General features: G+C 37.7%; 1 protein-coding gene across 1 annotated transcript in view; it reads right to left on the bottom strand.

The window, feature by feature from the left end:
- Nucleotides 1-22,541, bottom strand: part of tbc1d9 (TBC1 domain family, member 9 (with GRAM domain)) — a 43,918-nt gene extending 21,377 nt beyond the window's left edge. Inside the window, exons 1-7 of the mRNA XM_079614745.1 lie at nucleotides 21,918-22,541; nucleotides 12,900-13,010; nucleotides 9,812-9,930; nucleotides 7,749-7,977; nucleotides 5,530-5,791; nucleotides 3,866-4,073; nucleotides 1,980-2,186 (exon numbers count right to left, since the gene is read on the bottom strand). Coding sequence (XP_079470871.1) covers nucleotides 1,980-2,186; nucleotides 3,866-4,073; nucleotides 5,530-5,791; nucleotides 7,749-7,977; nucleotides 9,812-9,930; nucleotides 12,900-13,010; nucleotides 21,918-22,038 — 1,257 coding nt within the window. The 5' untranslated portion in view covers nucleotides 22,039-22,541. The remainder of the gene's footprint in view (nucleotides 1-1,979; nucleotides 2,187-3,865; nucleotides 4,074-5,529; nucleotides 5,792-7,748; nucleotides 7,978-9,811; nucleotides 9,931-12,899; nucleotides 13,011-21,917) is intronic.
- Between the last annotated feature and the right edge of the window lie 319 nt (nucleotides 22,542-22,860).

Raw genomic sequence — 22,860 nt, 5'->3', positions numbered from 1 at the left:
GTAAAGAGAAACAGGAAAATATTTGCAGCCTACTGTCAAAGTTAGGATTAGTTCTGTCAAACACAGCTCTTTGTTCATTTCGAGTCTGTCGCAAATGCTGCAACTTAATTGCAAGATTACATCCCTTGTCTCCATATCCGCGGTCGTTTTCGATTTCCCCAATCTCAAACTCGGCGCTTAGCGTCTACGTCACGGCTCTCAGCCTGCCCTCTGTTCGTTGATTGGCCGGCTGTTTTCAGGCCGGAGGAAAACTGAGAGACATGTCGATGTCTCAGACTAAGTACAGAAGCGAAATGAAATTGAGCGGAAGTACGAAGTCTGACGTAGTCAGGCTACCTTATAATTCCAAGGTGGCAAAATGTAATTGACAATAGACATGTACATATATATATATATATATATATATATATATGTGAAGACTTCAGATGCAAAAGCCTCTAAGTGCCATCTGAAATTTTCTTCTAAAATGAGCATTTTTATCAAGCTTGTATATTCAAGTTCAGTAATTTCACTTTAATGACAATTAATAGGTAATTTTCATTGCTATTAAAGTGAAATAACTGAACATACAAGCTTGATAAAAATTATCATTCTAGATGTCAATGTTAATGTCAAATTAACATTGTAGATGTCAATGTCACTGTCAATATTGATTTGGATAGCACTATTAAAACAACACACGTTGACCAATGTGCTTTACATCATCTCAGTAAAATAGACAAAATAGTACAATAGTAAAATTATCATCAAAATGATGAAAAGGCCATGGCAAACAAATGTGTCTTAAGTTGTACTTTAAAAACATGTACAGAGTCAGCGTCCCTAACATGTAATGGTGAGCTATTCCAGAGTCTTGGCGCTACTACCACAAATGCACGATCCCCTTTCTGGCTTAACTTGGTCAGACTTGGACCTTGAATCTGCTAAATGCGACCTCTGCTAAATAAGGAACTTGGTCAAAAATTTGATATACCGGTATATATATATGTATGTATGTATGTATGCATGTATGTGTGTGTGTAACCCGTGCTGGCAAAAGGAGTCGGAACTGATTTGGAGCTACAAGCAAAACAAGTGAAAAATGTAAATTTTAGTCGAAGTTTGAGGTTCTCAGTAAAATGTGTTCATTAAGCCCTCGTCTAGCAATCCCAATGCTCCACATAGCTATTAAACATCTAAAAGTATCTTTATTTGTGTGTTTTCTGAGAGGAGTACCTTTCCTTTGTCCATGAAAAACTTGTCCAGTTTTTCTCTGCTCGCTTCCCCTCAGCACAGGTTTGGTATCGTTGTAAAGCGCAGTATTACAACGTTGTGAATATTCCTAGCGAATTCTCGATGGCATGAGTCTGAACCAATGAAATGTGATATTCAAACTCATGCTGATGTAAACAAAACAATCTTACGCGCTCTGACTGACAGATCCGAAGCGTGCGCACAAAGGCTCTCAGACAGCGCGCGATCCCGATGTACACACACACACACAGAATTACAGTATTTCAAAATATCTGTCTTTGCGAGTATTCACGCAAACATAATCTGTTGTGTCTTAAATAAACGTTTGGTTAACTGATGGGTGAAATCATCTGATGTGTAACGTTATATTACATCCGTGCGGTGTACAGTAGGTCTGAACATAGGCGGTCTGTTAAATAAAATGTTAAAATCAATATAGATCCTATAGATATTTGCTTTTGACTTGGTGTGTGCCAAATTTGGTGTTATTACCAGGGATGGTCGTTTGGTGATTTAGTTTTGTAACCTTCAGAAAACTTTAACTCTTAATCGACTTCAAACAGGTGTAACTCAGTACTTTTTTTAGTCGGATTCCAACAAATCATACATCATTTTGAAGGTTTTTTTAATAGAGAATGTGAAAACAAAAATAAGTAATTTTGGAAGATTTGCTCATTGCGACTCATTTAGCCAGCAGGGGTCACATATACACACACACACACACAAGCTAACAGTGTTGTTCCCACCTCGTCGTCTGAGCTGCTGAGGCTGCCTGTGATTTCCCGCTCAAAGTAGATTTTGGAGGAGGTCTGCTGAAGGAAGTCCGAGATCCTCTGCACCAGGAAGTCCCGGTCTTTGAGGTTGGCAAAGAGGAAGGTCATTTTGTTTTTGGTGCTGATTGACAAGGGGCTGGGAAGGACGTTGGAGCTATCGGCTTTCTCAACGATGGTCACCTAGTGACGAGAGAGAGAGAGAGAGAGAGAGAGAGAGAGAGAAGGACAGGATCATGCAACATGCAACTCACACAACCCATTTTATTTTCACATAAATCAGAGAGAAACACTGCAAATGTTTTCATACTTTTGGAACTGACTGGATTGTGAAAGATGGGAGGATAATGTGGGATAAATGCGTATAAACACTCAGGCCTGGTTTCACAGACAGGGTTTAGATTAAGCCAGGATTAGGCTGACGTACTGTGTCTACAATATACTGCGTTAGATTAAACTGGGAAGGGTCATAGCACTTGCATATTGTTGTCCTGTTGTTAGTTTAACTGCTCTCGTTGTTCTCATTTGTAAGTGGATAAAAGCGTCTGCTAAATTAATAAATGTAAATTAGGATATTTAAGTAGCTTTTAAAAACCTTCCTTGAAAAAAAAAACATTACTGGTGTGCATCTTGAGACAAAACAATGGCACTGACATATTTTAAGATATATATTAGTGCAAGTTGCTTTCAGTGAAAACAGCTCAAACATCCATTTTAGTCTGGGACTAGATTTAAGCTTTCTCTGTGAAACCGGGGGTCAATTCACCTTTGGCTAAGCCCCGCCCCCCTTAGTTACTGTTGCTACGTCCGTCAACTTCATCTGGACTCTGGTTTGGTATCAACATGTCTTATCCTGTGACGGCTCTTCCTGCTGATATTTTATCAAACTTTTATAAAGCAGCAAATAAAGTGTCCGATAGAAGTAGGCAAAAGTGTCTGCAGTGTGCGTTCGAAGGCTATATTCAAGACATATCGATGAAACGCAAGCAACAACAAGGCATCCAAATAGAGGAAAAGCATAACGGTCACAGTTAAAAAATTAACCAACGCATATCCTAATGGAGACGGAGGCTGTGACTAACAATATCAGGAGAAACACTGTCATGCAAAGCTGGGTAGGTCTCTTCACTTCTATAATCTTTATTACTAAGCAAACGGACTACGCGAGTATAAAGTTGTATTTATTAGCAGCGTGTGCTAGCGTATCAACAATTAGGGCAGAGAACCGAAATCATAACCTAAAACTGTCTAACTAGTATAACTTCACAGTAAGGTTAAAAGCTAAATGTATCTTAGAGCACAAAAGTGTGCTTGTTGATCTTGAGGGGGTTCGCTGACTGAGGACGTCCACACAGTTTAATCCAAAGACACTTGTCAGGATTTGACTTCGGTTTTGGGAAGGGAAGAAAACGGACACCCCCCTCCAACCTCTCTGGGAAACGCGTATCTGTGTTACAAATGCCCCAGGCACAACGGTTAACCATATTTTTGATAAACGACGGTAATAGCCTGCCGAGACCAAAAATATGAGCCGCCGCCTGTGTTAAAGTCAACGGAGCGCCGTGAAAAAGTGTCGGACCGCTGTGGGAGCTCGTTCTTGGCTGCGCTGTGATTGGTCAATCTACATTCTAGGGTGTGGCTTAGCCAAAGGCGAATTACATAAAGTTTTGATAAAAAAAAACTAAACTAAAACGTAAAAAAAAAAAAAAGTTATCTGATAACGTAACACAAGTTACTTGTAATGGGTTACCCCCCAACACTCATCTTCAGTACCGATAGAGTATTGCATCCTTCACATCTCAGTTTAATCAGATTTATAAATGAGAGTATCATGACATTAGATTAGCAATACAGTGACGGACCTCTCTGAGTGGGATAATCAGGCTGCAGGCGGTCTCCTCTTTACTGGTGAAGCAGATGTAGTTAGTGGAGACAAACATCTGTCCGAGGATGTGCATCTTGTTGAAGGGGGTCCATAGCGTGCAGTCTGTGTGGCCGTCCAGTTTCTCGTCCTTCGGCAAGCGGAAAAGCGCCCGGTAGCGCTCGCTTTTAGCCCTGGCGTCCAAATCTCTGAAGGTGCAGAAACAAATATAATACTGAAAAAAAGGCTGCTATAAAGTTTCCTAAACTTCTTCTGAATGCATATCGCTAACAGAACTGGTGGAGCGGAGCCGTTCCGCACGTCAAAGCGCTCTCGGATAATCCTCTTAGTTTGCACAGACGGCGTTCAAAGCGCTCTGAAGGAAAACCGGATTTGCTACTTCCAATTTCACACTGTTGCCAGACGGCCATTTACTACAAAATTTAATCCTTCACTATTTTGCATTTCCACTGCCATCTTTAAGACAATTGCAATATAAATCTGACTTTTTATTGTTCATAATATTAACTTAAAAAGTTCCATAAGCAGTTGTGACAAAACAAAAATGTTACAGTATAGCACTACAAGAATTTATTTAATCACAATATACATTTTATTTAATAATTTTCCTACACAGTAAAAGCATATATCACTATAAATATTTTTTGCTTGTCTAGCTTTTAATGCACATGCACTTTGAACTTTTTGCACAATGCAGAAATAAAATATATCAGTCTAGACTTTTTTTTAGTCTGGACTGAATTCAGTGTGCGGTTAGCAAATTTCTTGATTGTAATTATTTTTTACAAGAAATTTCACCACCTTTTTTTAATATATTACATAATCAAGTAGTAATGTATATATGTTTGGTGTATATCTAGTGAAATTAATACTTTTACTAAATTACTACACATTAAAAGTACTTCATCAGGTACTTGTTTAATAAAAGTCTATTTTTAAACTTTATAGACAACATTTTGGAAGAATAATCACAACAAATTAATACATTTAAAATGAGTTATCTTTATAATCTTGTGAAATAAATACTTTTAATATGTAGTAATTTAGTAAAAGTACTTCAGGTACTCATTTAGTGGTTTTTCTCTTTCAAATAAAAAAAAAGCCTATTTTTAAACTTTATAGACAATTTCGGAAGAATAATCACAACAAATTTTTAAATAGTTATCCTTATAATCTAGTGAAATTAATACTTGTACTAAATTACTACATATTAAAAGTACTTCATCTGGTACTCAATTCATCGTTTTTCTCTTTTAAATAAAACAAGCCTATTTTTAAACTTTATAGTTAAATTTTCAGAAGACTAATAACAAATTTAGATTTAAAATTAGTCATTTTTATAATCTAGTGAAATTAATACTTTCGTTGAATTGCTACATATACATATTAAAAGTTCTTCAATGGTTACAGGTTATCGTTTTTCTCTTTCAAATAAAAAAAAGTTGTATTTTTAAACTTTATGGTAAAATTTTTAGAAGAATAATCACAAACTTAACAGCAGTGCAAAAACAGCTTGTTAAAAAAAATGATTAGGTTCAGTTAATATCACTATTTCTCCATAAAAATTATAAGCGTCACCCAGTTTCTCTCAGTTTTATATTGTTTTATCTCTTCACTGGCTTCATGAGCGACACTGGCACAGACCTTTTGAGGGCCGAGACTTTCTTGGGCGACTTCTTCTTGAGTTTGGGCAGAGAGCGGTCCTGCTCGAAGCCCTTGTTGTCCAGGAGCTGTCTCATGGCTATGTTGGCCAGCTGCTCCATGAGTTTGAAGGTCTCGTTGATGTTCAGGAAGACGGAGAAGACGTGCTCGCTGAGGCGTGTGCTGACGCGCACCATGTCCGGCAGCAGGAGCGTGGCGTTCTTCTCCAGCTGAGTGATGTCAGCCCAGCGGATCACCAGCTTAGCTGAAACCAACCGTGACAAACACACACATTCATATGGAAGAAGAGCAAACGTTTAGATTCGTTGAGACAGAGCAGAAAATATAGTGGCATTGAAAGTAGAAACCACACTGTTAGTCTATCCCTCGGAGAGTTAAACGCGATGTCTAATGCCATTTCATGCCTTCTGACTTAATTACTGATTGTCGGTTTTTAATAAAACTTTAGGATTATGTTAACAATGACTGATGCATAATTTTGCTGATTTTAACATTGGGGTGTCTAATGCTATTTCATACTTATTTATGACTTATTTACACTGTTAAAGAGTTGGATTCTCATGCTAAACATGGCCAAAGTAAAAAAAAATGAGTTGGACGTAGGGCTGTAAACGATTAATCGCATCCAAAATAAAAGTTCGTGTTTACATAATAAATGTGCGTGTACGGTGTATAACGTTTTTGTATATATAAATACACAGACGTGCACGTATATATTTAAGAAAAATGTGTTATTTATATATAAAATATTTATATTTATATATAATATAAATTATATATAAATCTATATACAGTATATACATGCAAATATTTCTTAAATATATACAAGCATGTGTGTGTATTTATATATACAAAATAATTATACACAGTTCAAGCACATTTATTATGTAAACACAAACTTTTATTTTGGATGCGATTAATCGTTTACAGCCCTAGTTGGACGTATAACGTAGTATTTCTGTGCCAAATACACTCCATCAGGATTCGTATCAATTTCGGGAATGTTTTTCAGAGTATGGCCCTGTATGACGTCATAAAGGGCGGAAGTCCTTGTATGGGCTATTCTCCTGGAAGAGCGCGCACACCAGAGCATGTGAGCGAAGCGGAGCAGTGTGACGCTCAGCTCAATATTCCGCTCTATGCGCGTGCGCTCCACTCAGTCGCTCACGTCCCAAACTAACGCTCCACTGATGAACTGCTAACGCTCACAGATAAAACAAATCCCGCTCAGACATAAAATGTCTCTGTAGGCTACTTGCTTTCTGTTTGTACTTTGTAATGAATATCTGGAATAAATGTATAAATTACAGTAGCTAGGATTGTAAATAGAAGTTATTTCGGGGTGATTCTGAATAAAAGTCTGTTCTTTTTATTCATTTAAATGCATTAAATTAACTTAATTAAAAAACATGTCTAGTCCTTTGGCAAACTTGCCTATTAAATGCAATAACTGAAAAGGTATATTTGATTTTCGTTATTTTATTTCAGTGAACATAACTGCAGTTGCAAAACAAGCATATTAAAACGCGCGCCCGTGCACGCACACACACACACAAACAAACAAGATGAAATGCATGTAGAACTTCACAAAACACATCTGGACTATCATCATGCTCATAAAAGCACACACAGGTGAAATGCACTTAACAAAATCTTATCAAAGCCCACCTGGATGATTTACTGGCATTATTAGTAAAAGAAACGCACGTTCTAAGTTTAAATAGACCAAAACTGCGGGTAATTGCGGTCAAAACGTCTCAATCTTTACATCACTGTAGAATTTACTTTTAGAAACATTAGCTTGGACAAAGTATTAGGTTTCAGGCTCATGCGGTGTGCCCGGGACAGTAATCCAGCAGCGGAAAACACGCGCTCAGCACTGTGATGTGTGTAAACTTGAGTCAGCACTCAACTCCATAACCAACCCACTATTACTTTAGCTAATTCACAGATTCTCGAACTAGCAAATCACAATAGGGCATTCTGGGCTGAACGAGCGGCGCTGAGCGGACGGAGCGAGCGGAGCGGAATCTTCAGAAAGGCGCTTTCCGCTCAGGCGGAAGTATTACCGCTCCGCTCCCTGCTCCGCTCCGCTCACATGCTCTGGCGCACACACACATCAACCAAAGCGAGAGCACGAGCAAATCCCATCAATGTGCTTCGTTCGGGTTACGTGCCCTTTAAACTCGCGCCGTACTCACCCTCTTTCCCGAGCAGGTAGGAGTAAAAGCAGAGGTGGTTGATGCTGAGGTACAGCCAGCCCTGTCGCGGCACCTTCCCCTTCCAGAAGCTGCAGGAGTAGTAGTTCACCAGCTTCTCCTCCTCCGGCATGCCGAAGAGCTTACGAAACTTAGCGATGGCCTCCTTGAACTTGTCCGTGTCGTCATCCTCTTTGATGTCGTGGCTCTTGTTGTATTCTGCTATAATGCCCTGGACACAAACACACACATGTCAAGTCAAGTCATCTTCATTTATATAGCGCCTTTAACAATGTAGATTGTTTCAAAGCTGCTTTACAGAGATAATTTTAGGTAACAGATTGTTTTGGCTTTATAGCGGTTCTTGAATAAAGATATTTTCCAGCTAAAGTTAATTTTGATTGATTCACTTCCGTCGCAACGATCATTAGTTAAATTAGGGGCCGCTAAGATGACACCGTTCTCTCTACACAGACTTTAAACGCGAACCTGTGAGAAACACTGATGGTGCACATTAAGAATTAATTCTATAGTTATGCGCATTTGAATACATGTGCGCAGGTTTGTAATTCACTAAAAACCAAGCCTTAACAAACTTCTTGTCTTGCCTTAAACATTTTTAGACAGAGTTTTATCACTTCGGGGTAGATACGCGAAACCGAAATTATCCCGACAACGCTTTATCTGTAGAGTGGTACAGGGATCCTCCACAGGGGAGAGACTAGTTGGCACTTCAGCACCGTGTGTGAACACCGACACGCGAACTGGTGTGACGTCACATTTCGAACAAAATCAGGACAAAACTACGTTTTGTTGTTCAGAACAGATTTCCAGAAAAGTTTGCTATGGCTGGTAAACACCATCGTAATACCATTGGTCCGTGGGGTTTACGTAATAAGTACATTTAAATGTATTAATTTAGCAGACGCTTTTATCCAAAGCGACGTACAAATGAGAACAGTAGAAGCAGTTAAACAGTAGGACAACAGTATGCAAGTGCTATAATATAACCCCTCTCAGTTTAATCTAATCCAAAAATATATATTTTAGTAGTAGGTGTGGCTCTGAGGCTCCGCCTTCTTTGACGTAAAAAAACGGTTAATTTCTTCTGTTCAGTGTGTCGAAGTCAGACGTGAGTAAAAACACGGTGATCTGCTTTATAGCAGAAGCTCAAGTTGTAATTCTAATTGAAAGAGACACTGATAGTGTTTTTTCATGTTTAATATTGTACAGCTGCTTGCTTTTAAATAATCTAGTGTATAAAGTGCTATATAAATAAACGTGAAGTGACTTGACTGGAGTGCCGAATTGCAGAGCTGGTGCAAACATTTCCACATCGCTATGATCAGATGATCTTTATTAAAGTCCCCCTGTGGTTAAACGTCAAGTTTTTAATGTTGTTTATGTGTCTATGTGGTGTTTTTAATACGCTTTAAGACAAACCATGTGTAAGTTCATAAGTCGACAGCATTGCTGAGTATTTTCTGCTTAAAACTGCAGTGAACCAAAGACAGTCTCAAAAACACGGTGTGAAATCGCTGGTGTTTCTGACGTCACACACTACCTTGTAACCAATCAGATCAACGTGTGATCGTCAACCAGTGGATCTCTGAGCTGGAGTGAGTGAGTGGAGGCGGGGCTCATTTGCATATTCATAGAACCGCGTATACTAAATGAGGCAAGGGTGTCGAGTTACATTCAAGATATTTTAAGGCATGAAGACTTTTTCACAGGATTTTTTTTTAAATATGTCATTTCGGTGATCAAAGATGAGTTTTAAAGGATATAATTATCAACTACAGGGAGACTTTAACTGCTGTTTTCTCACCCCTGTGTGTTTATTTTACTTATTCATCTAAACGTCACTCTCAGCAGCTCGCTGGGATGTTTGTTAGCAGTATATCACTGCAAAGGTATTCCCAACTTCTTTTCACCCCTAAGCGAATAACGAAAAATAACTTGGCATTCAAGCTTGAAAATCTATTCTAGCAGAACCCAAAAACAAAAGCAAGACCTTTACAGCTACATATAAACTAGGGGTAAAGGGTTTCAAATGTTTGTCGAACCTGTATTTTGCCCTTGACGAACGTGGTGATGTCGTTCTCGTTCTCGAAGATGGAGAGCGTCTGCAGCAGATTCTGCTCCAGCCATTCCCAGTTCTCCGTGATCTCCTTACGAGAGCTCCCTGCGAGGAACAGAAACATTTGGGCACCTCTTAGTTGTCAAATAATACTAATCCACCCGTTTAGGATAATGAATTTCACTTGAAGTCTTTATCCGCAGCGACTTCATTTGCTTCCAGTACGGAGCAGATGGGTCTGGATTCATCATTTAATTAGTTAGCAAGAGTTAGCACAGCTCTCCTCAGGCAATATATCACACACATCACCGGCAAGAGAAATGGTTCATTAAGATTGTTCTGTGACAAGTGCCCTGAAAATAGGTAAAGATGGAAATACACAATGATTTTAAAAACACACTACCCATGTTGTTTCACATTTAACCAGAACTCAGAAAACAAATACAGTTGTAGAACATAAAAATCAATAAATGCAATATAAATTTGATCATTTTACATTAATAAGGCACACATACTGTATGCGTGTGTGTATATATAATATGTTATATAAAGTGTGTATATATAAAATGTTATATTAAATATTAAACGTTATTTTAATAATAATAAATGTAATATGTAATATGTAATATTAACACGTTTAAAATTTGTTTTATATATATATAACAAATGTAATATTAATTTGATCATTTTACATATCTATATTTAATAAATAATATTATACATTACATTTATTATTAAGTTTAAAATTAGTTTGATATATATTAGGGCTGTCAAAAGATTAATTGTGATTAATCGCATCCAAAATAAAAGTTTGTGTTTGCATAATATATGTGTGTGTATACTGTGTATAATTATTATGTATAAAAACACACACATTCATGTATACATTTAAGAAATATTTGCATTTATATACTATATATACATTTATATAATTTATATTATATATAAATATTTTATGTATAAATATAACCAAATTTTCTTAAATATATACATGATTGTGTGTGTTTTTATATATATAAATAATTATACACAGTACACACACATATATTATGTAAACACAAACTTTTATTTTGGATGCGATTAATCACAATTAATCTTTTGACAGCCCTAATATATATATAACAAATGTAATATTAATTTGATAAATGCATAATATATTTATATGTATTAATATTACATATATTCTATACAACTGAATAAATTTAATATTATTAATAATAATAATATTTAATATTAGAATGTTTATATACATATGCGTGTGTGTGTGTGTGTGTGTGTGTGTGTGTGTGTGTGTGTGTGTGTGTGTGTGTGTGTGTGTGTGTGTGTGTGTGTGTGTGTGTGTAAAATATTATTAACATTTATTTAGTTTTTTATTATCTCTGACAACTAACCATTCATATTTAATGATAAATGTAATATTTCATATTAATTATTTAGCCTTGGATTATTTCTAGAATATGCATCTCATATAAAAATATATAAAAACAGTGAAAATGCAAAGTCATGCTAAAGCCTTTCACAGAACACATCTCTCTCACCTTAAATAAAGAGATTTACTAAATGGCTTGCAGCAACCGGAGTAACAGCTCGTGAAATATGAGCCAGCATTCGCAGTTGCCCCTTAACCAGATTAGCTCAGAAACTGTGCACTCTCCGCTCCTCTGGGAAGCCGGCGCTTTCTCCCGGCTTCAGACATTACGCTCTCGCTAGGGTCGGACAATATGATGGTCAATACTGCATAGCGACGATACAGATGTTATTGAAATATCTTGCATTCCTCTCCATGTTGTCCCATCTCTTAAGAACATGCTCTGACCATTTTCGTATTTTTGCTCTAGGATGACTTTAGATAGCTTTATTATCCCTCCATAAATTAAATACTAATAAATTTCAAGCATTCTTTAATATATTTCTTTGTTTTTCATTTAATTTTTTGCATATTTACTGAAAACATTTTTTTTTAAGTAACTGAAAAATGATTGAAGGCTACATGAAAATGTGTTAATGTGCTATTTATTTAAAATGATTAATTTAAATAAGTTTATTTTTATTTATGTTTAAAAGTAAAATAGTGAAATAGTTAATTACTCAATAACTGTTTTTGTAGTGGTATTTGTATTGCTACAACCAAAATCTGGGTATTTTCATCAAGTGTAACATAATATAAAATAATAACATATAACATAACACTTGTATAATAACAACTCCTACACAAATATATATATCTACTGTGGCAAGAATTGCATAGCAGAATCTGCCCGGGTTTAATTTAATAATTTAATGCTAATTTGCCTTTTTTAACCAATATTTACTTGACAGAAAAAATACTTTGTTTTAATACATTATTTATTTAGAATTCATATTTTAATTAACTTTATTTGTATTTATAAGCAATTAAAAAAATATATTACCTAAATAAAATGAAATAGAGGAACTAAAAAAAAAAAAAAAAGTGAAATAGTTATCTAAAAATAAAATAGTGTTGCAATTACAATAGTTGTGCAATAAATAAACTTTTGTAGTGAAATTGGTATTGAGACATTCAGAATATTCAGACTGCTGAAATGTTGGTATTGTGACAGAACTAATTCCATGTCTCGATATGCAAATAACAAAGTAGACCTGCACATTTAAAAAAAAAAAAATAGATCTACGCATCTATACTGGTTGACACATTTGTACCATTGCATGCCGCCCAGGCCTAACGATTGGTTCCTGACATGGCGCTTAGCTTCAGTGCGTATCGCTGCTGCCTAACATGACCAGAGGCGCTCTCACCATAAGTGCACTTAATTGCACATTAACCGCGCTGTCCTACATCAGCAGACTCTTTGCATCCCCGCACAAATACCAATTCCTAACAAACCCCGGCTTTGCTGAAGCATTGATTCCTGTGCATTGAACCTAAACTGAACTTTAAAAAGCAGAGGCAGTAAGTGAACGTCATGAGCAGCGCTTGAAAGAAAAGTGCATTGATTTCCACTAGGCCATGAGGCAATGCTCCGGCAGCGAGAGGCCATCAGGGAGCATGCGGGATGAGAGGGAATACTCCAGAATGGGAAGCAGTGTGTTACCGTGGGCGATGGTCCAGTAAACCAGGGAATCGGGGGTCTGGTAGAGGATCCTGTACGGCGCCACACGGGCACTGGAGTCCAACACCACGTCCAGGGTGCCAACCAGCAGACCTGCGGGGAAACAGACGACACATGCTTACGATAATGCTGGGATATCAGGAGCTTAAGACAGGAAAAATCAACACTACCTGCAAAATTAGTTCGTTTTAGACAAATGTGAGTGGAGGCGGGGCTAATTAGCATATTCATGAATCCGCATATATTAAATAAGGGCAAGGGTGTAGAGTTACAATCAAGCTATTTTAAGGCATAAGGAAATAACGTTTAAATATGACATTTTGCTGATCAAAGATGAAGGAATACAATTATTAACTACAGGGGGACTTTAAATATATTTTAGTTTAATTTATTCATTAGTTTTATCTCATTTTACATATAGTTTTATTTTAAGTTAAGGGATCAACTAAAGATTCAACACGTAACATTTCCTGAAATATTTGTAAAATATTAGATTTCCTAAAGACCATGTCAAGCTCGCAAGCATGAGAACGTTAAGAAAGAGATGTTATAATATTGAACCTGCTTTAGGAGCTAAAATGGTATTATAGTGGGCAAATGTGACTTATTTTCATGAATGAGTTCAAACTGTCTATTTCAAAGAAGCGATTCATTTTAGCATTTCGCAGTAAAGATTTTCAATCTGCTTGGTTAGGATGGCTGTTTGGTCAAACTGATGGTTCCTTTGACTGAATATACAAGTGTCACATGACCCTTCAGAAATCATTCTTATACGCTGATTTGCTGCTCAAGAAACATTTCTTATGAAAGCTGCTTCATATTTTTGTGGAAACTGTGATGCATTTTTTTCAGTATTATTTAATGAATAGAAAGTTAAAAAAAACAGCATTTCAATCATGACTAATGCTGCACGAATAAAGCCCACAGCAGATCTAGGCAGGTGGAGCTGGGGAGGTGGAGGGGTTCAGAGAAACCATGATAGCGTGCAGCACGACTAGCTTACAGCGAACACTGAACCAGACTATTTGAAACTCATTTTTTTGCAGAATCAGCAGAAGTTAGCAGTAAGGTTATGATATGATTGCTTGCAAATTGCATTAAAGTACCTATCAGTCTGTGCCATCTAGAATTTCATGACTGAATTTGATATTTTTTTTAATAGAAATCTTTTGTAACATTACAAATGTCTTTTCTGTCACTTTTGATCAATTTAATGGATCCTTAATGAATAAAAGTATTAAATTCTAACCTGACCCCAAACTTTTGAACAAAAGTCTTCTGCTTGTAAGGCCCTTAGGCGAGCCTGCAACCATTGTTAACTGCTTTGACGACTCTACCGGAGGAGCATTAGCATTGCCGCGGGGCGAGACGGTGCTAGTATCAGTGCCAGAGCATCAGACACCACAAATAGAAACACCTGCAGATCAGATCAGAGCAGGAGCTTCTGCCTCTGGCATCACGCTCTCTTTATCTCCAGCTCGCATTCTCGCTCTGCGCTGAGAAGCTGGAAATACAAAACCTACAACATTTCACAATCCAATGTGGACTGGACAGGTTCATTCAATTGGAACACGCACAAGCAAAAATGGGATTTGAGATGAAGGAAAGAAGGCAAGACTTTCATAAATAACAGATTAACAAATGTGAAGGTGTAAAGAGAAAACCATAAAAGCACAGCTACCTTACAGCGATTTGATTTATTGCAAAAAAAAAAGTTTGACACAACAGCCTCTTAAACGTCTACAAACACTCAAACATCTCAAAAGTGCTCAAAATAGTCAAAGCATGAAGCACAAAATGTGAATATCGTGCAAAAAATCTTTTATTTCAGTAATTCAACGTAAAAGGTGAAACTAATATATTATATAGACTCATTACATGCAAAGTGAGATATTTCAAGCCTTTATTTGTTATAATTTTGATGATTATGGCTTACAGCTTATGAAAACCTTTTCACAATATTCTAATTTTGAATTTGGGGTTTTCATAAACTGTAAGCCATAATCATCAAAATCATAATATTGACGCGCAAATACCCGTGTGTGCCAGACCCGTCTGTGCGCTCCGAACTTGTGTTCTCCACCGCGGGGAACACCGTCAATAAAATGAGAGCCGCACTTGATCCAGATCAAGTTGATAGATTGGTGTTTCTAGCAAACAATATTAAGAAATGAATAAGGCTAGGCTATAGGCCTTACTCCTGCTGGTGTTTAAGTTGTCACGTTATTGTTTGTGCCATGTTGTTCCGATTCAGTTTTTTTTCCATGTAGCCTAGTTTTATGATTGGCTATGCATAGTTAGCCTGGCTCCGCCCTCCTACGTACTTCCGCTCAATTTAAATTTTCCTCCAGTACTACGTCTGGGATTGTGGTATATTCTTGGGTTTTCTCTGGTCAATTTTTTACCGGTCCAATCAGCGAACAGAGGGAGTGGCTGAGAACGATGAGGTTGTGGTCGTGCGCTAGTTCGAGTCGTCATACGTCACGAGAATCACGACCAAACGTTAGCGATTGTTTATGGCAGATCCAGAGTGACTCGGGGCAGATCCAATAGTTTTAAACTTCAACAGAGTACCCGCCTACAAAGAAGTTAACGCTTGTCAATGGAGAGAGGCCAGACTCTCTGTACAAATGAAATGTACGAGAGTCTGGTAGACCCAGGCTAATGCATAGTGGCACTTCATATAGATTAAGTTAATAACCTGCTGATTCAAACATTAAAGGTGCTATGTGGAGTTTTTCTACTAAAATGAATAATTTTTTTATTGCCTGTGTGTGAAGGGGTTGTAATCTCACAATCAAATGATCCACTTGGCGGGTTTTGCTATCACCTCTGAAAGCAAGTATTCCTATTTCTATGTGAAGTCCCGAGCCTCTCGCCTCGTCTACTGACTTTGCACTCAACAGCGACGACACTGCAACTTTATGACATGGAGTCTGCTAATACTAAGAAACGACCAGCACAACACAAACTCCACATAATAATAAAAAATAAAAATCACGCGCACGAGCACTCGCTTGTAAACGTATTGGTTGCAATCTGAAACATCACCGCTAGATACCGCTGAAAACTACACATAGCCCCTTTAAGTCAAACATTTTTTTTCAGACAAGCTATAGCCTGAGTCCTGTTATGACTGTCAGACTGATAATAAATTAGTGATTGAATCTCTGTTACGGTGTTTTTGTAGATATTCGTATATTTTCAAATATATTCGAATACATTGCTTGATATTTGATATTCGTTTGAATTTGCTTTTTCTCTAAAGTGACTGACAGCCCTAACAGTAACTAATTACAAATTACACAAATACTGGGAATAACATAGACTGATGATGAACCATGGACAACAAACCAGGAATGTAGCCTATATTAAACGATAACATTTTTATGTGGTCGTTTTCTGAAGTAAAGTCCCTGTGACTTGAATTTCCCAAACTTGAACGCGTGAATAGGGATCCACCAAAACAAATCTGGCTTCCCATTTTTGCTCGAGCTCATGTGTGCCATAATAACACCCCCCCCCCCCCCCCCCCCCCCCCCCCAGAACACATGACTCTCTGTTCCTGCTTTCATATGCTCAGATGAGCCACGGTTTCCTTGGTTGCGAAACAAGAGAGCAGAGATTTGAGAATACTGTAAGGATCACATGATCTATTCAGTTGCAGAGATGTATTCAGTTGTGTATGAGCCTCCGTGCCCAGAGGCAACATTCAACACATTCTTTAATGAACCTTCTTCAGTTCAAGTACTTCAGGTTTCCTCTGACACACAACGGCCTACATATGTCAAAACATGAATGATTGACATATGATATTTCATGACATAGCCTAATTATTCAAATGTATTTTTTATAAAAATCAACATTCCCTAAGTGTTACAGTATACTGATATCATGACATTTAAGAAGCTAATTCATTTACAAATGCATTCAACTTTAAGGATAAAATTTCTTCTATGAAATATTCTATTCTTGGATCATGAATATTAATTAAGCTGCATAATTGGACAGTGCCAGAACTCCTGCCATAATTCATATTCTTGCACCATGGCTTAAATTCATACTGTTACACAGGAGCAAAGTCATAAACATTGTATATTAAGGTGCAATCCCATAGATTTAATGCAAAATCACTTTAAACTCTATAATGAATATTGGCAACAGGATATGAGGTCATACTCTAGTTTTTTTTTTTTGCATTTAAATGACGAATAAAAAAATAATAAACACTATTGTACAAAATGGGCTGTCATTTTGACAAATGCAGTAGGGCTTCACTACACAGCTTTTAACGGTTACGCTTGTGTTCCCCTGTTCACATGTGCATAAATCCTGGGAACACAATTCGATCAGTCCTGCGCTCCTGATGTCTTGTTAGGACGAGGAGTTGTGGGAGGAACATTTCATTGTTGTCTTTTCTCATTCTAAATATAGGATGATCTGCGCTCAATTGAATTCATTTCTGCTGAGAGAAAAACAGCCTTTCAGCACATGGACAAAATCCATATCCAGCATCAACCTGATACATACAACTGTATTGAATTGCAGGAGCTGTTGACTTTACCCGTATTTAACCACGGGAAAGGAGTTTGGCCTCCCACTGATGCCTGAAGCCTTTGCATAACGGACTGAAATGCAACTGTGCTGGATGCCCCTATTATGCTATTTTAAAGGTTCCTATTTTTTATATTTAGAGTCTCCTAACAGGTTTACATGCATAAAAAAAAAAAAGGGCATGACATTGCAGCATCACCTCTTTTCTCACAGTGTCTGAAACGGTTTGATAAAGGATTCAGTCTCTCTAAACTCCTCCTTTCTGCGAGCCTACTCTGCTCTGATTGGTCAGATGACCCAGTCTGTTGTGATTGGTCTACTCTGCTCTGATTGGTCAGATGACCCAGTCTGTTGTGATTGGTCTACTCTGCTCTGATTGGTCAGATGACCCAGTCTGTTGTGGTTGGTCTACTCTGCTCTGATTGGTCAGATGACCCAGTCTGTTGCGATTGGTCTACTCTGCTCTGATTGGTCAGATGACCCAGTCTGTTGTGGTTGGTCTACTCTGATTGGTCAGATGACCCAGTCTGTTGTGGTTGGTCTACTCTGCTCTGATTGGTCAGATGACCCAGTGATTGATTGGTCTACTCTGCTCTGATTGGTCAGATGACCCAGTCTGTTGTGGTTGGTCTCCTGTGCTCTGATTGGTCAGATGACCCAGTCTGTTGTGGTTGGTCTCCTGTGCTCTGATTGGTCAGATGACCCAGTGATTGATTGGTCTACCGTTTACAGCATGTGTCGGTTTTACCATATACATTCCAGCACAATTCTTCATCCTTTTAAAGTGCACGCAAAGTGGATTCACAGCACAGAAAACAGTGTCTTTTCGACATCAACAACATGAACCAAACTCTTCCGGTCTCAGCAACAACTTTTGAAAGTAGACTCTGTTTTCGGACAGCCAAAAAAGACCATAGGGAGGCATTATGCATATATATATAATATATACATATATGCATAAACCAATTGATATACATTTAAAAGTACATACAATGTATATGTTATTATTAGGTAGAAATCGTTTTTTGTGAAATTTTAAAAACCCTGTAATCACAAAATGGAAAATGATATAACTTCATTGGTAATAAAAAGTGTAAACAATGAAGATTATTTTAATATATATTGCCACTCTAAGTTTCTGTATATATACCTTTTTTTTTGTAAATGAAGAGCTCTGTCGTTAAAGTACAGTATGAGAAATATCCCAAAATATGGGGGGCGGGGGGGCTAAAATATTATCTTTAAAGGTCAAAAAGGTAGAGAATCGCTGCTTTAGAGGAGACACAAGTGGGAGACAATTCGACTAAGATTTAGGTAAGACCGAAGCAAACGTCTCCATGTGTTCTCCATGTAATCGAAGCGAGTTCTCAGTTGTTTTTTGCTCGTAAATGGAAGACGAAGAAGATCCTTTGCTCTAAATGAAAAATAATCAAAACAGTAAGATATTTTTTTTGACAATCATCTACACAACTATATATAGTTTTCCACTTTTGCTCAGGTAAAAAGTCACGTTAAATACAATTCACAAGATATTTGCTCCGTTTGCCGGTATGCAAACACACCAAACACATACATGTGCTTTTTTTTTTGGCCAATCGCCGGCTACCCAAGACTCTCCGGGTCAGTCGGCTGGGCCGTGCCAGGCTCACCGACTCTCACTGGCAACTGGCACACAGCTCACACATTTATGTAACAATGACATCATCTTTCCTCGCTAGAGTACGCTTTGTGTCTGTCTTTTCCCACTGACAGACACAAAGAGGCAGACGCACAAATACCAGCAACGTCTCGGCTCTTACAATATTCGATCTCTCCAGTTTTATCCATTAACACCTTGTTTTTCAAGAACTCCCCTCAAGGCTCCAGCATGATATCTGTCGATCAGAGATAAAGAGACTGACAGAGAGCGCCACTCGTACCTGTCCACCTATAAACACTGGCCAGGTCAGCAGGTGAGATCAATCAAACACATTTCACAACCCCAAACCAGATCAGCTTTCTGTCCAGGGACAGTGCTAATAAACTGAAGCCTGTTTGGCCACTAATATCTTACTAGAAGGACTTTTAGTGGGTCATTAGATGGATATATCAGCCATTGCGATTAATAAACCAATATTTGGTCATTCTGATATTATCAAAGCAATTGAGTTTGTGGATTGGAACTAGGGCTGCACGATATTGGAAAAAAATTACATTGCGATATTTTTTTCTCCAACGATATATATTGCGATATTGAGAGCCATAACTCCAGGCTAAAGTCAATATACCATTCCATGATTAATAATTTCACTAATATGCAAGCTTCATTACAAGTGACAAAAAGGTCACTTAATATTTTATTCCAAAATTAGAACATTTCTGTAAACACAAAAAGCATAACACATTTTTAAATAAAACAGCAGCTTTACACCAACCCCCCTTATTGGTTTACAACAATATAACTTAAAATAAATATATTTTTTATAAAACAACTTATAAGCATTTTGGTTCACAATCTTTTAAGTCAACTTTTCTTAGCCAAAGTGCCAAAGTTTCTTAGCCAAAGTGCCATCAGTGTTGATATTGGTCGTCATCATAATCATATGAAATAAACAAAATGAAATAAAACTTTAATATATTTAATTTGTATTAAATCTTCTAAACAGATTAGAGAACATGTTTCTGTAAACAGAAAAGCTGAACACATTTAAACAGGAGCTTTACCGCCAGCGCCGTCGCTCCCACCACGCGCATCACGCGCTGTGCGTAGGGCACTAAGAGCTGAGCCTAATGAAAAATCAATAACTATAATGCCGATATTATTTCAGTATAGAAATACAGACATCCCAAGTCTCCCGGAAGTTCCGGGAGTCTCCCGCATATTGATAGCGGCAGATGCCCGCGAATTAGTTAAAATCTCCGGAATCTAGAGCGAGCGCGCCCGCGAGACAGAGACTGTGCTCCAAACCGTGCAGCGCGTGCACTGCAGAGAGAGCAAGAGACCGCGCGCGTGCCTCATGAAGCGCATGTAATATCTCCCCCTCGTGCTACTGTGCTACTACCCTTCACATCGCATGTTCCGGCGATGTGACTATCGCTCACTCGCACATCGCGATGTCGATGTTAAAACAGAATATCGTTCAGCCCTAATTGGAACAGTACTCAAATTTAAATGAATGCTAAATTAAGCATATTTTTTCACTCAGCCAAACTGATATCTAGATATAAGGATCAGCCATTGAAAAAACGGGTCAACCAATGGTTATAGCCACATTAAGAACCATCCAACAAGAACAATATTAAGATGCATTTATTTTATATGGTGCTTGAATCCATCTATAGATCTCTGCATGGCCTGTTTGGGGATGGAAATAATATAATTATGAGGCTTTTTAGATTCACATGGGTCTATATTGGCCAATATGCACAACCATGATAGCACACAGTAAATATATGGAAAACTTAATTCTGATTGGTCAGCCATGTATCAGCAGTCTTAATAATAACTGTTGTCAAGGGCAACACTGAATAACTGTCTGGAAACATACTTTCTTGTCCTTGTTAATGAATATTCAAATCAATCAATATTTAATGTTAATTCAAAATCTAACTTTTAAAACATTGTCAAAGCATTAGGAGTTTGAAAAATTAAAGATACTGGATAACAGGGATCAGCAAGTTTTGCACAAACCTGTCCGTGTCATTACAGCAAATTCTGAATATGAAACATTAATGTTAATATGTGACCTTGGATCACAAAACCAGTCACATGTCGCACGGGTATATTTGTGGCAATAGCCAACAATAAATTGTATGGGTCAAAATTATCGATTTTTCTTTTATGCCAAAAATCGTTAGGTTATTAAGTAAAGATCACTTTCCATTAAGATATATAGTAAATTTCCTACCGTAAATATATAAAACATTTATTTTTGTGAGTGAATGCTGCACAATCGCCAACATAAATGGACAAATTTAAAGGCGATTTTCTCAATGTTTCGATTTTTTTGCAGCCTCGAATTCCAGATTGTCAAATAGTTGTATCTCAGACAAATATTGTCCTATCCTAAGAAACCATACATCAATGGAAAGCTTATTTATTCAGCTTTCATGTGGTGTATACATCTCAATTTTAAAAAAAAATGACCCATGTGACTGGTTTTGTGGTCCAGGGTCACATATTTCAAAATTAGGCTGATGATATAATTGGTAATAAAAAAATATAATGCACAACATTGGGAAAATGCCATATATACTTAACAAATAAATATATTGCACATATATAATCCCATCTGACCACACACAGGTAAACGCGCACGCGCAGGTGTGTCTCCATTCACGCGGCGTGACCAAAACCAGCACGCGTCCACGTGACTGTACAGGCATGAATGAAACACAGCTGTGCATAAGCGGTCATCATAAATAACACGAGCATGTAAGCAAAGGATTCAGAAATCATGGCTTTACCCGCGAGTCCTCCTCCGCCGTCCCCGTGGCCCTTTCGCTTCTGCAGGATGAAATACGGATTCGCTCTCTCTGTCATCCATAACGCGCTGGCCAACAGCACCTCATCAGGGTTCACCCACATCTTCAGCTCGAGTTCCTCACGAGGACATTAACAAAACTTATATATGTGGTCCAGTATGGAGTCGCTGTCCAAAAGCTTATCCAAGCGTCAAATCGCGCACCCGATTCAGCCAGCGACGCGCTTCGAAGATCCGACGGCGGTGTATAGCAAAATAACAAGCTGTCAGTATGCTACAAAACTTAGTGTATCGAGCAGATCGATAAATATTAAAATATGTGCCTTAAAAAAATTATATAATCCTCCTGGAGCTCCACAAGACGCACGCGCGCGCGCGCACCTCACACTACACAAATAATAACACCATGGACACCTTTTCCTAAAGGACGACAACGACTTTAACGCCTAGCAGAGCCCTTGAAATGCAGAGCTAGTGCATTCCGCTGATTCATAGTGAACGACAAAGATATTTTCAGCGCTTACACGAGCTAATGAAGCACGCAAAATAAACAATGCCTAACATCTCAGCCGCGTTTTATTGATGCTCAACTCACTAGCGCCACTGCAGCACGGACGGCGGCGCGCGCTCAGCCTGCGTCATGGGCAGGCCATTGTGACGTAGGGATTGTGGGCGGAAAGCACATTTGATCATAAACAACAAAAAAAAGATTGACAGTTTATCTTGATTAAACCAAAAAAAAAAAATAACATTTAAGGATTCTTATGAGTTCAACATGGGTCCAACTAAGGTATCGCTATCAATACTGTAATAAAAATAAATTAATAATAGCCAAATGAATACATGAAAAATAATAATATAGAATTTCAATTCATACATAATATAGAACTCATTATTATAATTTATTTATTTTGCATGTATTCATT

This window comes from Phoxinus phoxinus, assembly GCF_949152265.1.
Source record: "Phoxinus phoxinus genome assembly, chromosome: 6".
Lineage (NCBI taxonomy): Eukaryota > Metazoa > Chordata > Actinopteri > Cypriniformes > Leuciscidae > Phoxinus > Phoxinus phoxinus.
The sequence above is the reverse complement of the archived record's forward strand: the minus strand, read 5'-3'. Positions and strand labels throughout refer to the sequence as shown.